General features: G+C 51.4%; 5 protein-coding genes across 5 annotated transcripts; 4 read left to right on the forward strand and 1 right to left on the reverse strand.

Annotated features, from left to right (window-relative positions):
* Positions 1-5,414: 5,414 nt before the first annotated feature.
* On the forward strand, positions 5,415-5,594 carry PHYSODRAFT_475433 (hypothetical protein; the record flags this gene model as incomplete). Its single annotated transcript, XM_009516903.1, has 1 exon — positions 5,415-5,594. The coding sequence occupies one exon, from the start codon at positions 5,415-5,417 to the stop codon at positions 5,592-5,594; it is 180 nt and encodes a 59-aa protein (XP_009515198.1).
* Positions 5,595-5,802: 208 nt separating this feature from the next.
* On the forward strand, positions 5,803-6,357 carry PHYSODRAFT_293599 (hypothetical protein; the record flags this gene model as incomplete). Its single annotated transcript, XM_009516904.1, has 3 exons — positions 5,803-6,055; positions 6,120-6,161; positions 6,200-6,357. 3 exons carry the CDS (start codon positions 5,803-5,805, stop codon positions 6,355-6,357), a joined length of 453 nt encoding a protein of 150 aa, XP_009515199.1.
* Positions 6,358-6,938: 581 nt separating this feature from the next.
* On the reverse strand, positions 6,939-7,579 carry PHYSODRAFT_308923 (hypothetical protein; the record flags this gene model as incomplete). The annotated part of the gene is made up of 2 exons (XM_009516905.1): positions 6,939-7,318; positions 7,456-7,579. 2 exons carry the CDS (start codon positions 7,577-7,579, stop codon positions 6,939-6,941), a joined length of 504 nt encoding a protein of 167 aa, XP_009515200.1.
* Positions 7,580-12,198: 4,619 nt separating this feature from the next.
* PHYSODRAFT_429748 (hypothetical protein) lies at positions 12,199-13,203 on the forward strand (the record flags this gene model as incomplete). Its single annotated transcript, XM_009516906.1, has 1 exon — positions 12,199-13,203. A coding segment is annotated over one exon (1,005 nt), but the record flags the coding sequence as incomplete, so codon positions are not given.
* A 1,048-nt stretch (positions 13,204-14,251) lies between these two features.
* Positions 14,252-16,579, forward strand: PHYSODRAFT_321638 (hypothetical protein; the record flags this gene model as incomplete). Its single annotated transcript, XM_009516907.1, has 1 exon — positions 14,252-16,579. The coding sequence occupies one exon, from the start codon at positions 14,252-14,254 to the stop codon at positions 16,577-16,579; it is 2,328 nt and encodes a 775-aa protein (XP_009515202.1).
* Between the last annotated feature and the right edge of the window lie 3,161 nt (positions 16,580-19,740).

Here is a 19,740-nt window from a genome sequence, read left to right on the forward strand (position 1 = left end):
AACGCTCAGCATTCAAACCAATTATGGTTGCACAAACCGCGGACGGCTTATCCAGATCCAACACGACTGCAGGTCGAGGTGACGCTGTATACAAAGGGTATACAAAGGGGTACGCTTTGTGAGGAACGTCTCCATATATTTTTGCGGAGGCGAGAGTTGCGGCACCAATTCAGAACTGTTGTACCAGAGAGATTGAATATCCAATCGAAACTAATTCGCCACTGAAAAGAGCTGAATCCTGTACTTGCACGGTTTTGATCTACAGTCAGCAGCTGCAGCGTCTCGATCGATAGCCTATGAAGCGCCCGCATGCCACACCTCGTATACGCTCGCATGGAGCGTGTGAGAATACCATCACTTCAGTTGCCGAGAAACCACTTGTCATAACCAGGCGTCAAAAACAATGCTCTTAAAAGATAAGAATATTATTGTGTCTTTTGATGTACCTCCAGCTTACAGGCTTCGAATTTACTTTATGGGTGATACCCCCCCCCCCGAGCGTTTGGGATCTCTAGTCAGAAAATAGATTAGCGGATTCTGGACAATCTCATTGCCATCGCTAAAGAAAGATTTTCATATAATTAGTTAGCTAAACGGCAGTGCCGTGGAGTTAGACAAGACGCATACTCCACTGGAGTCGCTCGCATAGAAGCTGATTATCGGGCACACAACGTCGTAGCTCCTCCGCCGCCGTCTTTGCCCGATAGTAGAGCAGGCCATGCTGAAACTGGTAATTCTCAAACCGTATAGCTCTAGGAGTCCCGTGTCTGCTGATGCTGCTACGAGGAGCTGCCAAATAAGTCCGAAGTACGAGTCGTTGACATAGAGACGAGCGCGCTGTTGCTGAGTTGAGTGTGAAAGTGCTGTTTGGTGTCGATGTGCATACGGATGCGTCGATACACCGTCTGTAGAAGACGGTGTATCGACGCGTAAGACGGTCTTCTGCATTTTCATCGCCACCTTTTTTTTTTAGCAATTCAGCTAGGGAGATACTCGTTGTGTCCTGCATCTTGCTTGGATTTTTAGAAATGATATCACCAACAGTATTAGCTACTCCTTCGATCCAGTGAAACCGAGACTGGTACATGCCCAGCTCGTTTAGCCATCGTGTGAGCCGTTGATAACGCGTTTCGGCTTCAGAATTGATTCGAGCGTGCGGTGGTCGGTGATGATCTCAAAACGCTTGTCGATGAGGTAGACTTTCCTTGTGCGCATGGCATAGAGTGCCGCAAGAAGCTCCTTTTCCCTACATGGGTATTTGATCCCCGACGACGACAACTTCCGTCCACCACACGCGATAATGTGCACATGCTACGCGTCATCCGATTGATACATGCAGCCGCCAACGGCATAATCGAAGCGTTCGTTTTCAAACAGAATGTTCGGTTGAAATGTGGATGCGCTAGCGCGGTCGGGTCGGAGAGAGAGGCGACGCTTGAGCTCATCAAAGCAGAGCGCAGCTCATCATTGAACGCTAGTTGCTTGTTGCGACTTTATCTATCGGCATCTCTGTCAATGGGGCCGTGAGCTCCGCGAAACCAGGGCGGTACTTTAGTAAACGCAGGTGCCTAAAATGACTGAAGCACGGGCTGCACCTTGGGAAGCGGCCAATGCTGGATGGAGCGGTCTTATCGGGATCCATGTGAATGCCTTCAGCGTCAATAAAATCGACCAGACAGGGAATCGCGGTCGCGTACGATGTACATTTTGAGACCTTGACGTAAGCTGCTCTTGTTTAGATATATCCAGGCCTTTCTCCAACGCGACCATGTGATTCTCCACGTCATGAGTCGGTGGGAACTCGAGCAAACAAGCCAAGTATGCCTTTCTAAAGCTGCTCTTGTCCGCAAAGACTTTCTGGATGAGAGGATTGAACGCAGTGGAACTGCACGACAAGCTCATAGGCGTCACCAAATTATTCAAAAGTCCGTCAGGTCTCGAAAATGTTGTGTAAGGCACAGCTTGCTCTCGCAGGCGAACCTGAAAGAAACACCAGAGTAAGTCCCTGGCCGAAAACACCTTGACATTGTGGATCGCGTTAAAAGTGTCGTCCTTGCGGGGAACGGGAGTGGCTGGTAGCCTGAACTTGGCGTTAATACCGAGGAAATCATGAACGATGCGCCAATCGACTGCCGTTTTGGTGCCGAATGTTGGAACTGAGTACGGAGACTTGAAAATGCGAATAATTTCGGATCGTAACATTTCATGCGGCCATTCACAAATTGCTGCTTTCATACTCTCGCTCAGCCCAAACCACTTACGGGCTACGGGCGCATCGTCATGGAGCTCCATTTCTGTCTTGGTGTCATTTTCTCGAGTTGGAGGAACGGCAGGGAGTTGGGCCTGGAAAACAGCATTATTGTACTTCAGCAGTAGCCGCTCCGCCAGGGTATCTTTTAGGGCGTCCCAGCCTTGATCTTTCTCGTGGTCAGCTTTTGCGGAGTCCACGAACTGGATCATGAAGCAAAACGCGTTGTCTGGCGCTCGCGGAAGCTTCTTGAGCCGCTGGGTAGATATGCCTCGAGTCGGGCCACAGGAAGAATCGTAGTCCGGGTGCATGTCGAACCACTGGAGGGCATCGTCGATGACTATAGTGTTGCGAGTAGCGCGCGAGTGTCGCCGCTCACCTGTTCGCTGGGTAGGAACGTGGCGCTCGCACTGCCGAAAAGAAATCTGGGAGTACGAGCTGCCGCGATATGCGATTATTGGCTCGACCCAGGTTATGTCAGGATTCATATCCAACAGCCACGGCCATCCGAGAAGCACATCCTTTCCTTCTGGGATTGGCATGTCGTAGACAGGAGTTTCGTACGCAGGAAATGGGAGGCAATATTCACCTCAACCTCCGACAATAATCGCCTATCATTACTTTGCTACACAGTTTCTATTGAAGCTCCGTATTTCTATTAGGACAATAAACATTGTATGGAGCCCAGCGTTTGGTGATCGTGGTGGATTCGACGTGTATATAGGATAGACTGCCCAAGTTGAGAAATATATACACAGCTCCGGATTGTACGAGTCGAGGTCTCAAAAGGAGGGAGCATAGGCATGAAGCTCGATTGCGTTCAACAAAATCGTGTCTAGCTTGCGTGCTCACTGATTCTAGCGCAATCAGAACGTTCACGACCTCAGTAACGCTACAGTCGAGCTTAACAAGAGGCACTATTTCCCTCATCCCCTCTCCCCCGCCCGTTTCTCGAGTGGGGGCGAGACGAATATTCAGTCCCTCTAGCAATAGTGGCAAAATGCTAGACCTAAATGGGGGTTCATGGTGTTTTCACATAGGACGTGATGAGTATCTTGCAGTCGAAATAGGGCGCAATGTCGTGCTAGTGGATGTAGGTATCGCTGGGCCCGTGCCTAGTTTTCAAGCGCTGATCATAGCTTCTAAGTACATGTGCTGTTTTGCACAGTGTAGTTGCTGTGCACACATTGTCGTGATAGAAATTCGGAGCTCCGATAGAAATTAAGTACCAAAAGAAAGGTACGGCTGAGGCGATTATTGTCTGGGGGTAAGGCGAACATTTCGTTTTAGCCGATTAGAACGCAATATTCTGTAAATAGGATAGGATATCTAATGAACAATTCTCTGCGAGTGAGTATGCGGGATTGAGGATATGCATAGCGCTTCTGGCGCTAAGTTTGGCCAGAGTCACGTATGTATCCCTGTAGTACCCGTAGTTTAGGAGCCGATGGTAACTGTATAACCTTTGTAGTGCACTGGTCGCGTGTAGTGGCATATCCGTCTTGGCAGCCTGGACAGGCTCTGGTGGGAAGGTTGGGGGTCTGTGGTCAAATGTGAAATAGACGAGAGTGCAATGAGTGTTTTGGGGGTCAACTTTTACAATGTCCACCAAAAGACGCAACGCGTTTGTGCGTCTCGCACTCGGACGTAAGTCCCCCAAGGTCGTACGAGGCGAGCAAGCCCAGGAGAAGAGAGCCAACTCAGCCGTTGTCAACGAGATTTCACATCACCAAATAGGCGTTCTTAAGGACATATACACTTACGTCCTTCAGAAGGCGTACGAAAAACTGGACATGCCAGTCGATTCCTATTGACCGTACTTCACAAAAGAAATGATTTTTGAGGTTTTGAAACTGCAGTCATCTTAACGTTAAAACACCCCGAATTTCCCTAAAAATGCGGTTTTCGTGTTCACATATTGCCGAACACTGCGTTCTAGTTGGCTAAAAACGCCAAATTAAATTCAAAATGCATCAAAACGCATTTGTTTTGTTAAGCATGTACATTGGGGAGTATGGTAATCTCATTTAAAGACAAATCTACACCTTTTTCGAGCATCCAACATGTAAACACGCAGCTAAATCTCATCAACGGGTGAGTAAGAGCATCTACACAGCGGAGGATCAAACAGCATATTTACTCATAAGTCCATCACACCACGCGGACTAAATCAGCGAATAAGGCTCGAGCAAATTTGTCCAAGGCTTAATCTATCCAGCAAGAGCTGAGCGATGTTGTATGGCGTGCCACGTTTATCAGAAAATTGTGCTTTCATAGTTCGTTCTGTACAAGGAGAGCAGCCCTTCAGCTACGTATGCGGGTCCTTGACTTTCGGCGTGGTAATATAGCGAGGTACGTAATGGAACAGGTGCTGCTTAACTCATATTTACTGTCATGGTGCGCACTTTAACCTCAATTTTACTCCCAGCGGTGCAGTAGCTCTGAGTGAGTGATTGGAACATCTCTATAACCCGAGTTATATATCGTAACCTGGAGTAAATAGCGCGCAACCCCCATATGGTATATTTAGGGCTGAGGTGGGCAAAAGGCGTGATTACCACAAAAAGCAACTACTGTATTGTGCCTTTCACTTATTCTGCCGAGATAATTCTGACATAACTCTAATCCCCTATCGACCTTAATTATACCCCGAGTTAGCTAATTCCCATGTTACTTTCGGGTCATCCATCCGTGGCCGAATTAGGAGCGGCGATGGTAGCTAACCCAGCCTGCGTTAGGCGGACACAGAGCAATTGGCGGTTTCATACCCGCCAATTCATGCCATTCTGCTCGTATCTTCGTCGATTGGCTCTCAAATGCTAAAGTGTCCTGGTGCTACCGTTTGTTAAACAAAATATGATACAGCAATTTGCTTATAGAGATCTGCGCCCAATATCCACCTGGTAATGCTGATGTGTGTTCGTACTTAACAGCAAATAGAGGATTCAACATGTTGTGTACTTAGGCGGGTTCTTATTTTCCCGCTCCCAGCTCCGGGGGGGGGGGGGGTCATTCTGCAAGACTATTGGCTCATCGGTGAGTGCAGCCAGGCGTGTTTCTCCCAAAACTCTCCCGCTCCCAAGGGCGAGAGCGGGACGAATGGCGTTCCGCCCTCGAGCGCCTGCAGCATCAAAAGGCAAACGATGGAGAAGGTGTAGAGAACGCGATGGAGGGGTACAAGAAGTGGAGCGCTAAAGCGGCTTTGAGATCGTCCCTGTTGATAGCGGAGACGATCGCAGCTACTGGAGTAGTTCAGGACCCCTTTCAGCAGGCTACGTCTGACCGGACGACGGTAGACCGCGTGTTCTGCCTACTGAACGTGTTGTTTTTCAGACCCCTTCTGTGAAGGGGTTGCGAGCCTAGGTGGCGTAGCGACCCGGCAAGCTCTCGATACCCACACCATCGGAAATGCCTCCCCCTGGTTTAAAGGCATCACAGCGGCATACAACGATGAGGACAACAAATAATTCAACGCTCAGCTGCATGTTCTACCAGAGTTCTCTAGCATCGACCCTGTGGCGTTCAAGCGCCCTGATATATACAAGTTGCGGGCAATGTGGGAGGAGATTAGTAGGGCCTATCGCGAAGCCTGTGCAAGTTTCAAGAAGTCAGATAACAACGGATATTTTGCCGCCTTCCATGGTGGCAAGATGAACACATACTACCTGCATTTGCTCACGACAGTTACGAAGCCCAATTTACACGCCTGTGTCGTGCAGATGTTACCGAAAGACGCAATAGCTGACTCATTTGAGTTAGAGTCGAGGTCTGCCCAAAATGCAGTGAAATCAGTCGCTGCTGGGAAAGGTAAGAGTTTAAATGAGTGTGTCTCGGAACTATTATGCTGACAAGTTTACTTTTATTTTAACAGGCACACGAGCCGACGGATTTGTTGAAGCCTTCAAGGAGCTCAGTCAGAATGCGGACAGGGTGCTACTGATAACGCGCAAGATCGTGTTGTTTTAGAGGGCATCGAGCTGTTGGTCATGTTGCGGACGAGCCTCCGCAATATGCGAAGGGAACTAGCTCTTCTCGAGCAAGAAGGACAAACGCAAGGTGATAGCGAATACGACGACTTGCAAAACCGCATTTCTACGCTGAAAAGCTAAATGGAAACCTGCCTTTGCTAGTTTATTAGCCATGTTAAAGATGCATAACACAAACAAATTTGTTTTAGGCCCCGTCGCTTTTTAATTATTCGTTCGTTGAAGTTACGGTTGCTCCGCACATCAACTAATGCGCTAATTTCTTATTCGTGGGGCAGGTCTTGAACGTCTTGGTGGTCTGCTTTCCCTCGAATATTATACTTTGGTCTTCGGTAGCCTTGGGACCAAATATGCTTGCAAAATTTCTTCTCGAAGGACGCACGTTCGGTTTTGCACGCCTACAGTATCGGTGGTTGAAGGAATGTAGCCAAGTGCGTTGCTGTCCCGAGCTCCTGGAATGTAAATTCTGCCAATATCTTTGCCAGCGCCGTACGCGTTTTCTCGGCTGTTCACACAAAAATTGTGAAGGCGCATTATTGTATGGACTACTACACCATTTCCGAGTTGTTATGCTCAAATGCTAGATTCAAAACAATCACTCGAAAAAAATGCAGTAAACAGGTCGGATCCACAACCCAAAATGCTCGATTCAAAACAAGCATCTCCTTTTTCAAAACGACCACTGTACCATATATTTCGTACACTTATTTGCCTACTTGCATGTCTTTCATCAGAATTGCGTAGGCGATAAACGCGAAGGTGTGACGGATGCACTTGCTGCACAAAGGAGGAGTCACAACATCAAAGAAGATCACGTTGGCGGCGTGGAGGAGAAACGCTGAACGGTGCGCTGTGATCGGTGTACCCTCGGGAACACTCAAGATACTGCTCCTGTTGGCAGCCATGTACCTTTTCACCGCCGCCTTGCACATGGATAAGACGTTCTCAATGCCGTTGAGCATGGGTGGATAAGGGCCAAAACGCAAGCACTCAGCCCCCGCAATCTCCGCTTCCTCAAATACGTCCTCCACGTTCGTGTGGCACGGAGCGTTGTCAAGCACAACAACGACATTGCTCAACGGCCCTCACGTAGCTGGATCGCGCAGCAGCGCGCGCACGGTTTCGTTCGCCGCCTCGCTGTCGAACGAGCAGAAGCGTCCTTCGTAGTACTCCACGCCGTCGCGCGAGATGACGTGGAGTTCTTGCTCTTGGACGACGTACCCATGTCCACTGCGCGCTGCACCGCTTTGCTCCACCCGTAGTTGCGGCTGATCCAGATGTTAAAGTTGGTTTCGTCGAGATAGAGGATTTTCTTCTCAGCCCCCACATACTGTAGCAGTTTCATCGCGAACTCCTGCCTTTTCACCTTGTTTACCGGAGAGTTCCGGTAGTTGTTGTCTCTGTCCGTCTTCTTGGCCGTGAAGCAGCGTCCCTCTAAGTTTGCCCGCACCGTCTCGATCTCTACACGAACGCTAAATTCGTCAAACAGAAGGGTACGCATCTCCTGCAAGGCTAGATTGCAGTTCTCGGACAGTCGCTCCTCTAGGAAGTCAATGTAGTGGCTCTGCAGTTTGCGATTGTAGGCCCCTCCTCTCATGTCATTCTGCGGCGTGAAGTCTCCCGTTTGCTTTGCCTGTTGAACCCACCGCCGAGCAGTCGCCAGATAGACTCCATTGTGTAGGGCAACCAGCCTCCAGTTCTCCCCTCTCCTCGGCAGCGGCCACAATCCGAGCACGCTCTGCGTCCGTGTAGGTTTTCCCCATCGCACAAGTGTTACAACACGGACGTGATCGTTTAGAAAATGGTATTGATCGTTTTGAATGGAGTATTGTCTCGAATATTCTCGAACTGTATTCATAAGTATACGAAAAAGGTATACGTGTATCCTACCTGTCCTTTTTTTTAGTGGTTGTTTGAATCTAGCATTTGAGCAGAACGACTCGGAAATGGTGTATCGAGACATATTTTAATCCAACCTCAGTGGCTGTTTTCAAGATATGCCACTTGATTACCATTAGCACAAATGCCTGCTCCATACGAATGCGTAGTTAACTAACAAAAAAGTTGAACGTATATTTTCACGTGTTCATTCCGTCGGCCGCACTGTAAGTAGTCAGCATTGTTTTCTGTAGGTAGGCATGCATTATCTCGAACAAGATAGACACCAAGAGCTAGATTAGCGCAAATATTATGCAGTGAGGGAAGCTTAAAAGCTCGCACATCATTTGTGCCACCAGGACATTTTATCGAAAATGGTGTAAAGCGAGAAAGATGATCGCACGAGGCTTGAACATTAACACCATAGCAATGATAATGTCTAGAAAATATGAAGTTACATGATACGTTTCCCGTTTAGCCGGGGTCTTGATACGACACAACCAACCACCCACATTACCAATACAACCTTTCAAAGCCCCGTGTGTATTTATCCCAGCAAAGTTATTGCATTGAGATCTCATCTCCGCTTCCGACGACGGAAACTTTATCGCTAACGACTCACAAGCAAGTAATGCATCCATACCAAACTTCACGTAACGAAAAAATGTACAATGATACAATGGCAGATACATCCTCGTAGAACCCGCCTGCTAGCCATCTTAACGTGTAATGTTAAACGATTTCGACACGAATTGTAGCGTAGGCTGGTAAACAGGATGAACAGGTCCTAGCAATCCACACAGTTGCTGGAAAGCACTGAAGCCCATTCTATAGTGCCTCTGGAAGCGCCCAGGGTGTGTGAGAACCGCAGAAACATACCAATCCCACAGCCAAAAAGAGGACCGGTAGTCTTTTCACTACGCTGCTTTATCATATTCATATAAACAAACGACCACACACTTACCAACTCGGTCTCGTCGTCTATAGCCTGCACGCTTCCATCGCAAGCCGCATCATCGTGATGTTTCTTGGTCTTGGTCGTCCTTGTGAATGAGCGGCGAGGCAATGGCGGCAAATGCTTGAGCGGATTATTAAGTTTCAAAACATTTTAGAGATTTGTAAGGGTTATGTGCACTACATAATTTCCCAAGTTTGGCTCTTATTTTGGGAGTTTGGGACGACGTCCCGGTGTCGGGAACTTAAGAGCCGGCCTTAGTAAGGTACATTCTCCAGAAATTGTAGAACATGACCCTCTGTATTCCTAGGTATGCAGGACTTCGTGTCCGGCATTTTCCAATTGCAAAGACAAATAATCAACTCATAAACAGGCTCATAAACAGGGATTTAGTTTAGAGTCAGTATTGTGAAAACCGATTAGAATGTCTTATTGGTTTGTTAATCCGCCGATTTAGTGGCTTAATAAGACTGACGACCCCCCCCCCCCCCCCCGATTTGATAAATCCGGCCTACTAATAAGACTGGGGTACCTCGATATATACCTAGGACGACTTACAGAGTCAGAGCATATGAGTCGGATTTGCATTTGCTAATCGGTAGATTAAGCCAGAGCTGGCCGTTTCGCTTGCTAATGTCCGATGTGCAACCGGCATCGCTCCTTGTAGGCTAAATCAGCCGCCAGATAACAATTGTTCCAGTCGCTCTTGGCTAGGTAGTCAAGGCTACAATACTAATATTTGAACTAAGCACGAAAAGCCGCAAGCTATAATACGAGATATGCAGGCGACGCGTTTAAGCGCGGTGCTGTCGCTGCATTTGGCGCGTCTCGGGCCGAGGGTACACGCATGTTATTCGAAATTGCTATGCTGACATAATTACGACACCGATGAGCGATTTATACTCCGATTATAATTGAGACAGCCCCGATTTATTAGTCTTCAAATCCGCATTGAACAATGCTTAACCGGCTAATTCAGCAGGACAAACTAATCGGTTTTCACAACAAACGTGCCAGTTTTACCCACTTTTGCAGGACATATTTTGACACGAGGCGGTCCCCAGAAAATTGCCGACGATGTGCCGTCACCTCTGTGACTTGGAGTTTGTATCGGATGCTGATTGGTGGGTGCCTTGGATACGGCGTGGCTGTACCCGTGTGACATGGATGGCGACTGTGGGAGAGAAGTGATTTCTCGGGATGAATCCAGCGCCTGACCGCAGATGGGCCCAACTGGTTGGAAGTGTGAATCCTGGGAGTGCACGCCCAGGATTTCAGAGAACATTCAGTCCAGCCGCGGACTTTCCCTTACGATGAGTGCCTAAAGTCTGGCGGAAAGTGTCTCTGGAGAGTGTATCCAAGAGTACACCTCATCTTGCTGTGGCTCAGAGTGCCCCAGAGGATCAAATTACCCTGAGAATCAACCCACTACTACCATGATCATGCGCAGGAGGCCGCTAAACCCGCTAAAAGTGTGGCTTTGTGGAGATACACGTGAGTCTGCAATGCAGCAGACTTGTTACCCAGAGTGCCGCACAGAAACCCAGAGTGCCGCACGATGACCCAGAGTTCACCTCCCTGAGTGCAGGTGACCCAGAGTTCCAAAGATGATTATGTTTAGACCATAAATCCAGACTCTCCATACTGAACTTAAGTGTCTCCCAAGCCAACATCCAAGAATCCCCACAGTTCCCCAAGATTCCTCAGAATTCCCAGGATTTCAGAAGATGACCCTGAGTGTCACCTGGTTTTCAGGGACTTGAGTCAGTTCGAAACCAGTCTGCAATCAAAGCGATGCGTGACCTTGAAGAACCGTTGTGGATGCGCAGACTGGATACTTTCAAGGAGTCGAGAGGGAGTCCTGCACCATACTAAACCAAGTCTAAGGACCCACAATTGGCACTTTCGACGCCGTGCGACAATAGATTCGCAAGTTTGGACTGCTGAACCCAAGGTATACTCAAGATAAGACATTTGACCCCAAGCATAGTGAACAGAAGATATTTGCCCGAAGAAGAGAGAGAGAGAGAGAGAGAGAGAGAGAGAGAGAGAGAGAGAGAGAGAGAGAGAGAGAGAAGTAGCTGATAAAAACCAAACAGAGTTCCTTTTACCCTGTACTGCGCAAGTGACTTCGGCCAAGCCTGCCGACGGAAATCCGGAGGACCCGAGACTACGACCGCGGGACGCTAAGGACACATCAACGGCGAAGAACAGCCGTCTGTGTGGACTCCATCAACTCAAGTCCAGTTAGGTGGGGACCATCGACGGCCTTGAGCTTCCTGGAGTGATCCATCTATTCCATATCCTAGTTGGGTCACTTGCTGTGCTCGTGGTAGCCCATTTCATATTATTCCAGAGGGTATTCTGGGGTGCTAGGTAGTCGCCTCCAGGATTGTGTATTGACTGCTTGTGTGAAGGGAAGGTAACTGATAGTGATTGTATTTCCCTCCTTTATTGGAGGTGGTGCGCGTTTGTGTGAGTCTCAGGGGAGCTAGGCCCCTGGATTTCAGACTCGAGTGAGCCTAGTGTGTGAGTGACCCACCGTCCAAGGGTCCAAAAGAATAAGTGACGGCTAGTTGTAGTGTTTGTATACTCTGTATTTGTTGGTTTTATCGAGCTAGGAGGGCATTTGGGTAAGGTGTCTTCTGAGTTCCAAGTCCCAGAGTTGACTGAAATCCTGGACCCTGAATTCGTGATATTCTGGGTTTCAGGGGATCTGATTCTCTGGGTTTGCCTTTTGGTGTGGAGGTGCGTTCTGAAGTAGACGTGTGCTCCCGCACTTTTTCGAGGCTACATTTACAACCGGTGGAGTGCCGTTCCGTCGAAGACAAACGAGCCGACAGGGATTACACAAGGTACCCACGCCAACCAAAGAGTGTGATCCTCAGGGTTTAAAGCTTTGCGGCTGCGAATCTCTGGGTCAATCTTCTTGCTGTTGACTCTCAAGTCGATTCTCTGGGTCTACACCCTGGGGAACAGTCTTGGGCTGCGCTATACGAACCCCCCTGGGCGACAAAGGTTTCATCGGCCTCGCCTCAGCTGGTGCGCATGGCCGGATTCGATTGTCGAGGATTTTGCCGGAATCAAGTGTTGAAGAAGTGCTGAGTGCCCGTCAACTTCAAGCTACCAAGATGCCTGGAGGACGAGGGGCGAAGAAGAGTGGACGCGGTGACGGAGGACGCGGTGAGGCGTCACGTCAGTCGCGTCGTGTTCAAGGTATGGAGCCTGAGGAGCACACGGACCTGGAAACAGTCGTCCGCGACGCTCGGAAGGCGAAGAAGGCTGCTCGCGAGAGCGAGGGAGTGCAAGATGGGGACGTCGAGGCGTCTGCAGTTCAAGATCAGCCTGCTGCTGGGTCGCAAACTCAGGAGGAAGAAGTTTCCTTTGAGTTCCAAGGTTCGACGGAGGCGATTTCTGGGTCGCGGATTCCTGAAGTCCGAGAGGATCACACCCGCGAGGGTGGTGCTCAGGCGTCTGAGGGAGGCGCCAATGCGGTTGAGCCCCCGGAGGTGATTGACTTGGCCTCATCTTCGGACGAGTCTGTTGTGGAAGTGAAGCCGGAGCCCGTGCGAGCGAAGGAAGAGGCGAAGACCCAGAGTTCCAAGGCGAATTCTGGGTTCGCACCACCTGAACCCAGAGTTTCAGCGCCAAGTTCGCAAGCGGCACCCAGGAAGACGCCTGAAAGCGACATCCGGGAACCTGCTGCGCCTGCTCCGGAATCGGGAGCAGCGGCGTTGGACACTGATAGCATGGTGCTGTACGTCCGACGTGAAGTTCGACGCTGGGAAGAGGTGAACCCTGGGAGAGTGACGCCCCCGAGTGTCGTCTACGAGTGGCCGACTCCGAAACCGGACGCTAACTCGTACTTCGCGGCCGCGTACGCAACGGGAGACTACTTCAAGTGGCGTTTGTCTCTTGCGAATCAAGATGAAGCCTGGATCTCTGAGTTCCATCTCGCCCGGTGGGGCGTCGGAACTGCCCAGGATCTCATGGCGACTACGATTCCCCAGAATATCATGACCGCACGCGAATGCGTCGCCATTCGGCAGACTCTGTTCTTCGAAGCTGGTTTCGAGTTTGTCAACTTGGGCCCTGGCTGGTCTACAACGCGTGCTTCCAGGATTCCAGAAAGTCTGGTGCGCTCTGTCATGGAGGAAACCCAGAATTTCATCGCGGTGGACCTGGTCGAATGGAGACTGGTGATCGCTGGTGTGTCTTTCAAGGTGAACTCTGAAGACCAACATGCACCAAGTGTTCAAGGGCAAGCGCCAAGACTGGATTACCATGAGGAAGATGGAGACGGTGATCTATTGATGACGGACTATGATGCGGATCTACTGGGCCGCCAGTTTGTCCTGAGATTCAGGGTCACTGGACTCAGGATTTCACGGAGCCCGCGAGGGTCAAGTGATGGTGATCCGCGATCCAAGCGCACACAGCATGGACCGCCTCGCCCGCAAGTCCAGTCGACACCATCCGCGCTGTCCACACCGTCGCTGTCTTCTCTTCCAGCGTACAAGTCCTCGGCTAGTGCTTCACTCCAGAATTTCACTCTCCTGAACTCCATGTCCAATGGACGTGATTCTCTGGGGGCGGAAGCCGCGGACGCTGCCCCAGGCGCGGTGCCAAGTGTCATCGGTACTTCGCGCGCTTCAGATGAGAGTACTGCCTCGGGCGTTCGAACGTCTTATGGTAGCTCTTCGTCTTCGTCGATGATGTCGCTTGGACAACGAGTTGGAGCTCTAGCGATCGTGGCCCAGAGTGCCGGTGGCTTCGCAGCTGCCGGTGATCTTGGATTTCAGGTAACCCGGACAGTCATCCCGCCGCGTCTCGTGTCAGTCGACCAAGATGACGTTGAAATGGCATCGTCGGTGCACTCTGACCCCCAGGAAGACCGGTCTCCCCAGGATTTCAGCGACGACTGCCGAGCCGAAACTCAGGGTTTCTACCCCGACTTCGGGATTTAGCGGCCCGAGGGATGTCAGCGCCGATGAGCGGAGACAACACCAGCGCTCTAAGGGCGAGGTGTGCTCTCGACGCTCGACGACGTCCAGGAGATCAGCTGCGTCGAGCCGCTCGAGTGGATCCAGGAATCTTGGGTCAGCTTCGTCAGTGTTCGCGAGGTCTGGGCCCGCCCAAATCGAGCTGAATGTCTTGCGACAACAGCAGGAGTGGTAGGCCCGCATGGAGCAGGAACAACGCGAGTTTCTCGCCAGAGAACGTCTGGATGCCTTGGAGCGCGAGCGCCTGAGGGAACAACGTGACCTGGACGCACGTCGCCAGATCCAGGAACTCACGGATCGCTTGGTCCACGCTGAGGTCGCCCGGGGAGAAGCGGAACGCCGTGCGCAGGACGTGGAAGCTTGCGAGACCCAGAGTTCCAATGAAACTCAGGGGATGACCCAGAGTATCACGGAAGCTGTACGTCTCGAGCGTGAGCGCCTGGATGCCGCCTACGCCGAGCGCTGGCAACAGCGCGAAGTCGAAGCCGACTCGGAGCGTGCGCGCTGGGTTTCCGAGACCTATGCGGGCTGGAAGGAACAAATGTCGACTATGGAGCAGAAGATCCAAGAGCTCGAAGCGGAAAAAGAGCGAGAGCGGGAGTCTTCCGAGAATATCCAGCGCTTCCACGCCGGCCAAGTGCGCGACCTTCGTGCAACATTGGCCCAAGTTCAAGCGCGTCGCGCAACCGTCGCCCCTGATTTGGCAACAAATGTGAGGTCGTCAGTGGCTCAGAACCCTGAAGTTGCAACCCGACCCCAAGAATCCAGTGGCGTAATCAACGGAAACGCAAGTGTCGCAGGCCAGAGACGGGAGACAGCTGATCCGAAGAACGCTTCCGAAGTCGCCGCCTCCCAGCTAAGAGCGACCCTCGCGCAGACTTCCGCCGACACTTCCGGCAGAATTGCGCGCGGCAAGCGGGGACATGGCGCTACGGAGACCAAGGTGACGCAGGATATCAAGCTGGAGCCTGTGACTCTGGGGAAGACGTCGGATCCCAGGAGAACAGTGACCTCTAAGGCTTCGCAGGACTCTAAAACAGACTCCAAGCGCTCTGCGCCTAAGAAACACCAGCAGAAGAAGAAGAAGCGTCAAGATGTCAACCCACCCTCGGACTCAGGCCCAAGCTCCGATTTCAGCGATGATGACTCGTCCTCTGAGAGTTCGGATGACAGTTCGCACGAGAACCCTGGGGTTAACCTGACGACGGCCTCTACGGCTCAAGTTGGCACTACGCTCCTGACGTTCCGACCGTACATCAACTCGAATACTCTGGGTGAGTTCGATACTAAGGCGTCACTCAGAGAACGCGAGCATTGGTGGGAGCGTTTTGCGAACATGGCGGCTCAGGGAGGTTGGTCTACGAAGATGCGAATTCAGGAACTCAAGCTGAAGCTCTCAGGAGCTGCGCGTGACTGGTTCAACCAGTTGTCCAAGCACACTCAGCGTGACTGGAAGGAGTTGGCGTCTGCATTCAGGAAGAAGTACTGCAAGGCGCGCTCGTCGTACTCTGAACGCTACTTCACGATGGAGATGAAGAACTCAGAGAGCGCCCTGGATTTCTTCTATCGTCTGAACTCCGCCGCTGGGAAGGCTGACATTGACTTTCGCAAGTCTTTGAAGCGTCTGGAGAAGCATATCCGGAGGTCCTCAAGACGTCGCTGCAAGGCCAGAGATTCAGGAGTATCGCTGATCACGAAACTCAGGGACACGCTCCTCAAGACGTCGCTGCAAGGCCAGAGATTCAGGAGTATCGCTGATCTAGAGTACGCTCTAGAGCAGGACGAAGATGTCTGGAGTCGCAGTGACCATGATGCTCCGCCACCCAGAGTTCGTGACTTTCGTGCCGACAACATTCCTCAGGGGCGTTTCAAGCCGAAGCGTGCAGGACGTGCGTACGTGACTAGGGGCGATGTCTCTGACTCTGAGTCGGATGAAGACCCTGAAATTCACGCGCGTTTCCAGGAAATCACGGACGAACCCAGAGTTTCAGCCCGAAGTGCGAGCGCGAATTCAGGGTCAACTCGTGAGATCTCTGGAGAGGAAGCTTCTACGTCTAGCGCTGGAAGCCTGGCGAGTATGAAGGGTGCCGAGTGGACTCAGACGCTGACGAACGAGGTCTATCGCGTGATGGATAACATGGGATGGCGTCCACCGAACGCCCAACCAGGACCGAACGCGAACTCTGGATTCCGTTCCCCTCGCCGCGAGAACCCGAATTGGGACAAGTTCTGCGAGAAGTGCGGTAAGTGGGGGCACCCAGAGGAAAACTGCTGGAAAGACGTGAAGTGTGATCGCTGCCTGGAGACGGGTCATCCGACTCACTTGTGTCGCGCGCAACCGTGCGAGAACTGTGACAAACTACATCATGAGAAACCGTGCGAAGACTGGAAGACACTGGAAGCTGTGAAGAAACTCGCCCACCAAGGTGCACTGAAGGACATGCCGAGCCAAATCCTGAATAAACTCCTGGATGGCGAAGCAAACTCTGGGAAGCCGTCAAACCAATAAGCCCGCTGGGTGGGGGCCCAGTACGCGCCGGGCTGAAGAAGGCCCCAGAGTTATGTTTTATAGTGTATGTAGGCCCGGAGCTGAGAACAAGAACCCAAGATAACCAACAATGCATGACTACTTTGACTCAGGATTTCATGACTTCCCCTGAAAATCAGCATCCTGAACCAGCGAACTCTGGGTTAGTGAACTCTGAAGAAATTGTGGAGTACAAGCTGAACCCTGGAGAACGCTACGGATGGTGGGAAAACAATGATCCTGACCCGAAGAAACGTGATGTGGCGATGGTGCATGGCGCTGTGAACGACTGCCGGACGAGAGATCTCCTAGATACCGGTGCGACTGTGAATATTGTGAGTTTCGACTTAGCGCGTAAGCTCGGACTCACACTGAAGTCGCACAAACAAACCAAGGTGTCTGGCATGGGAGGCGTTCCGACGTACATCGGTGCCAGTGCTCAGGTGAAGATTACTCTCGGTTCGAGGGTGATTTATCTCCTGGATGTCTGGATTGCTAACATCGGCGAAGGGATCGAAGTACTTCTGTGTATGAGTTTCATGCTTGCAGCTGGAGTGAGGATCAGTGTTCGCGAAGGTCTCGTGACACTTCCGGATGAAGAGGCGATCATGATGTGTGGGTGGACTCCAGAGGATCGCCTGGGTGTCGACATGCCTGTGAAAACCACAGGTAGTTGGTACCTGGCCCATGGGAAATCCAAGGTGGTGAAGATTTCGTATGGACCGACGAACCCACAGCGTGAAGTTGTGTGGGCAGGACGAGGTGACCGCTGGGTAACACACCTGATTTACGCTGCGAGATCCTGGCCGGTCACTGTGAAGGTGGTCAACATCTCGGACAAGGACGTCTGGATTCACAACAGAACGCCAGTCGCCCGAATCGTGGAGTATGGCTGTGCCGGACGCTTTGTGCGCCCTGGTTCTTTTGCGTGTCGGGAGTGGCAGACTCTTATTCTGGAGAGTGTTCAGTCGCGTGAGGGCAGACTTCGCGCGGAACGCCTGGCTGCGCTGGAGCCATCCTGTGTCGAGGCCCCAGAGTATCAGTGGCCTACGAAGATTCTGGCGCGACCTGCGAAAGGCCCCGACATGGCACTGCTTGCCTCGATTCTCAGGAAACCGAAGACTCGTCGCGTGCGCTTCACCGAAGACGCTGCAACTCAGACTGAAGAGGTGCCCCCTGAAGACCCTCCTCAATTCCTAGACGTTGCTGTTGATACGAGTGACTTAGGTGACATTCTGAAGGATGCGGTGACCGATGTTGCTTCACAGACTGTTGGAACCCCAGAGTGCATGAGTCCTGAAGATGATACGGCCGCTGAAACCCAGTGTTTACAGGTTGAAGTTGGCAGTGATTCTCAGGGTCAGCGGGGCGACGAAGGTGATTCTCTGGGATTCGATGTGGATGACGACGATTCTCAGGGTGCTGTTGAAGATTACTGGGATATCCCGATCTCAGTGATGCCGGGAACTCCGTTGGAGAAGCTGAAGCGGGAATATGAGCGCTGCATGCGGCGTTCGACAAAGGACCTCGACTACAAACCTGCGGTCTTCATACGTGAAGGAAGTGAGTTGCTCTCTCAGTTGCGTGACCAGTTGGTTATGCTTCCTGAGGTGCGTGACTTGACCCCTGAGTGCAAGATCGAGGAGGCAGATGTTGGAGTCCCTGGGAAAACGACGCCCGAGATGGAAGACCAAGTGAGGCGAATTCTGGAATATCATCGGAAGATCTTCTTGGGAGACGGCAATGCAGCTCCCCCACCTGCACATGGAGTGGTTTGTGACCTGGATGTAGGCGACGTTAAACCTGTTGCCCAGCGTCCAAGGTCCATTGCACCACACCTGTGGACCAAGGTGTATGAACTTCTGAAGATGTTTCTGGAGAACGGGCTGATCGAGACTTCTGCGTCCCCCTGGGCATCTCCAATCGTGATCGTCTTCAAGAAGAATGGCGTCAACATCCGGATGTGTATCGACTATCGCGTGGTGAATGACTTCATCAAACTCTCACACTATCCGCTGCCGCTTATTGATGATCTTTGATTGGCTTTGAGTCGGCGATGTGGTTTATGAGCTTGGACATGGCGAGTGGTTTCTGGGCTATCAAGATGACCGAGAGAGCCAAGTTGATCTCTGCGTTCGTCTGTCCGTATGGGCATTACTAGTGGGTCAGGATGCCGTTTGGCCTCATGAACGCGCCGCTGATCTACCAGGCAGTTCTCAATAACTGTCTGTGGGGATTTCTGCGGCTTTCCCCTGAGGAAGAAGCTGAGGTCGACCAAGATGTCTTGGACTTCTTGGGGTTGAACTCTGGGGAACCCAGAGTTTCAGGTGAAAATGCACCGCGACTTTCAGTGTTGACGGATGAGATGACTGTTTTTCAGCGTAACATCCCGGCTCCCTCTCAGATGGGCCCTGTCCTGGGTCGAAGCTCGTATATCGACGACATCGCCCACGGTGCGCCTACTTGGGAGCAGCTGTGCCAGAATCTGAACGCGCTGCTCTTCCGACTACGTTACTGGAATATCTCTGTGAGTCTTCCCAAGAGCGAATTTGGAAGTTGTCCATTCCGTACCTCTCTCACAAGAATAGTGCTGAGGGCACCCTAAAATCGCGAAGGGGGTCCAAGACTTGCCGTTCCCGACGACACTGAAAGGCGTCCAGAGTTTCATGGGGAGTCTGAATTACTAGAACAAGTTCATTGAAGATCTACCCGTGATCGCGGCCGTCCTGTACGAGCTGGCTGAGGAACAAGTGAAATTCAGGAGAGATCTGTCGAGAGCCCAGGAAGCCTTTGAAATCCTGAAGCACAAGATTGTTTCGACTCCGTTACTCAGACATCCTGATCGTTCAAGGCCCTTCGTGATCATTCCCCACGCGAACCCGTGGGCAACATCCGCTGTGTTGGGCCAGGAGTACGACGGGATTGTGCATCCGATTCGATACACAGGTCGCATCCTGAATGACGCGGAGCTGCGGTATCACATTGCGGAGAAAGAGGTGATTGCGATCCTGAGACTCCTGGAGGTGTTTCGCACTCTGGTTGAAGGCAGCCCTAAGATCGTTGTCTACACGCGATACTCTGTGTTGAAGTGGTTGCTGGCTTCGCAGTCGGCAGACGGTCGAACAGTGAAGTGGGGTCTGAAG

Source organism: Phytophthora sojae, assembly GCF_000149755.1.
Source record: "Phytophthora sojae unplaced genomic scaffold PHYSOscaffold_1, whole genome shotgun sequence".
Classification (NCBI taxonomy): Eukaryota; Oomycota; class Peronosporomycetes; order Peronosporales; family Peronosporaceae; genus Phytophthora; species Phytophthora sojae.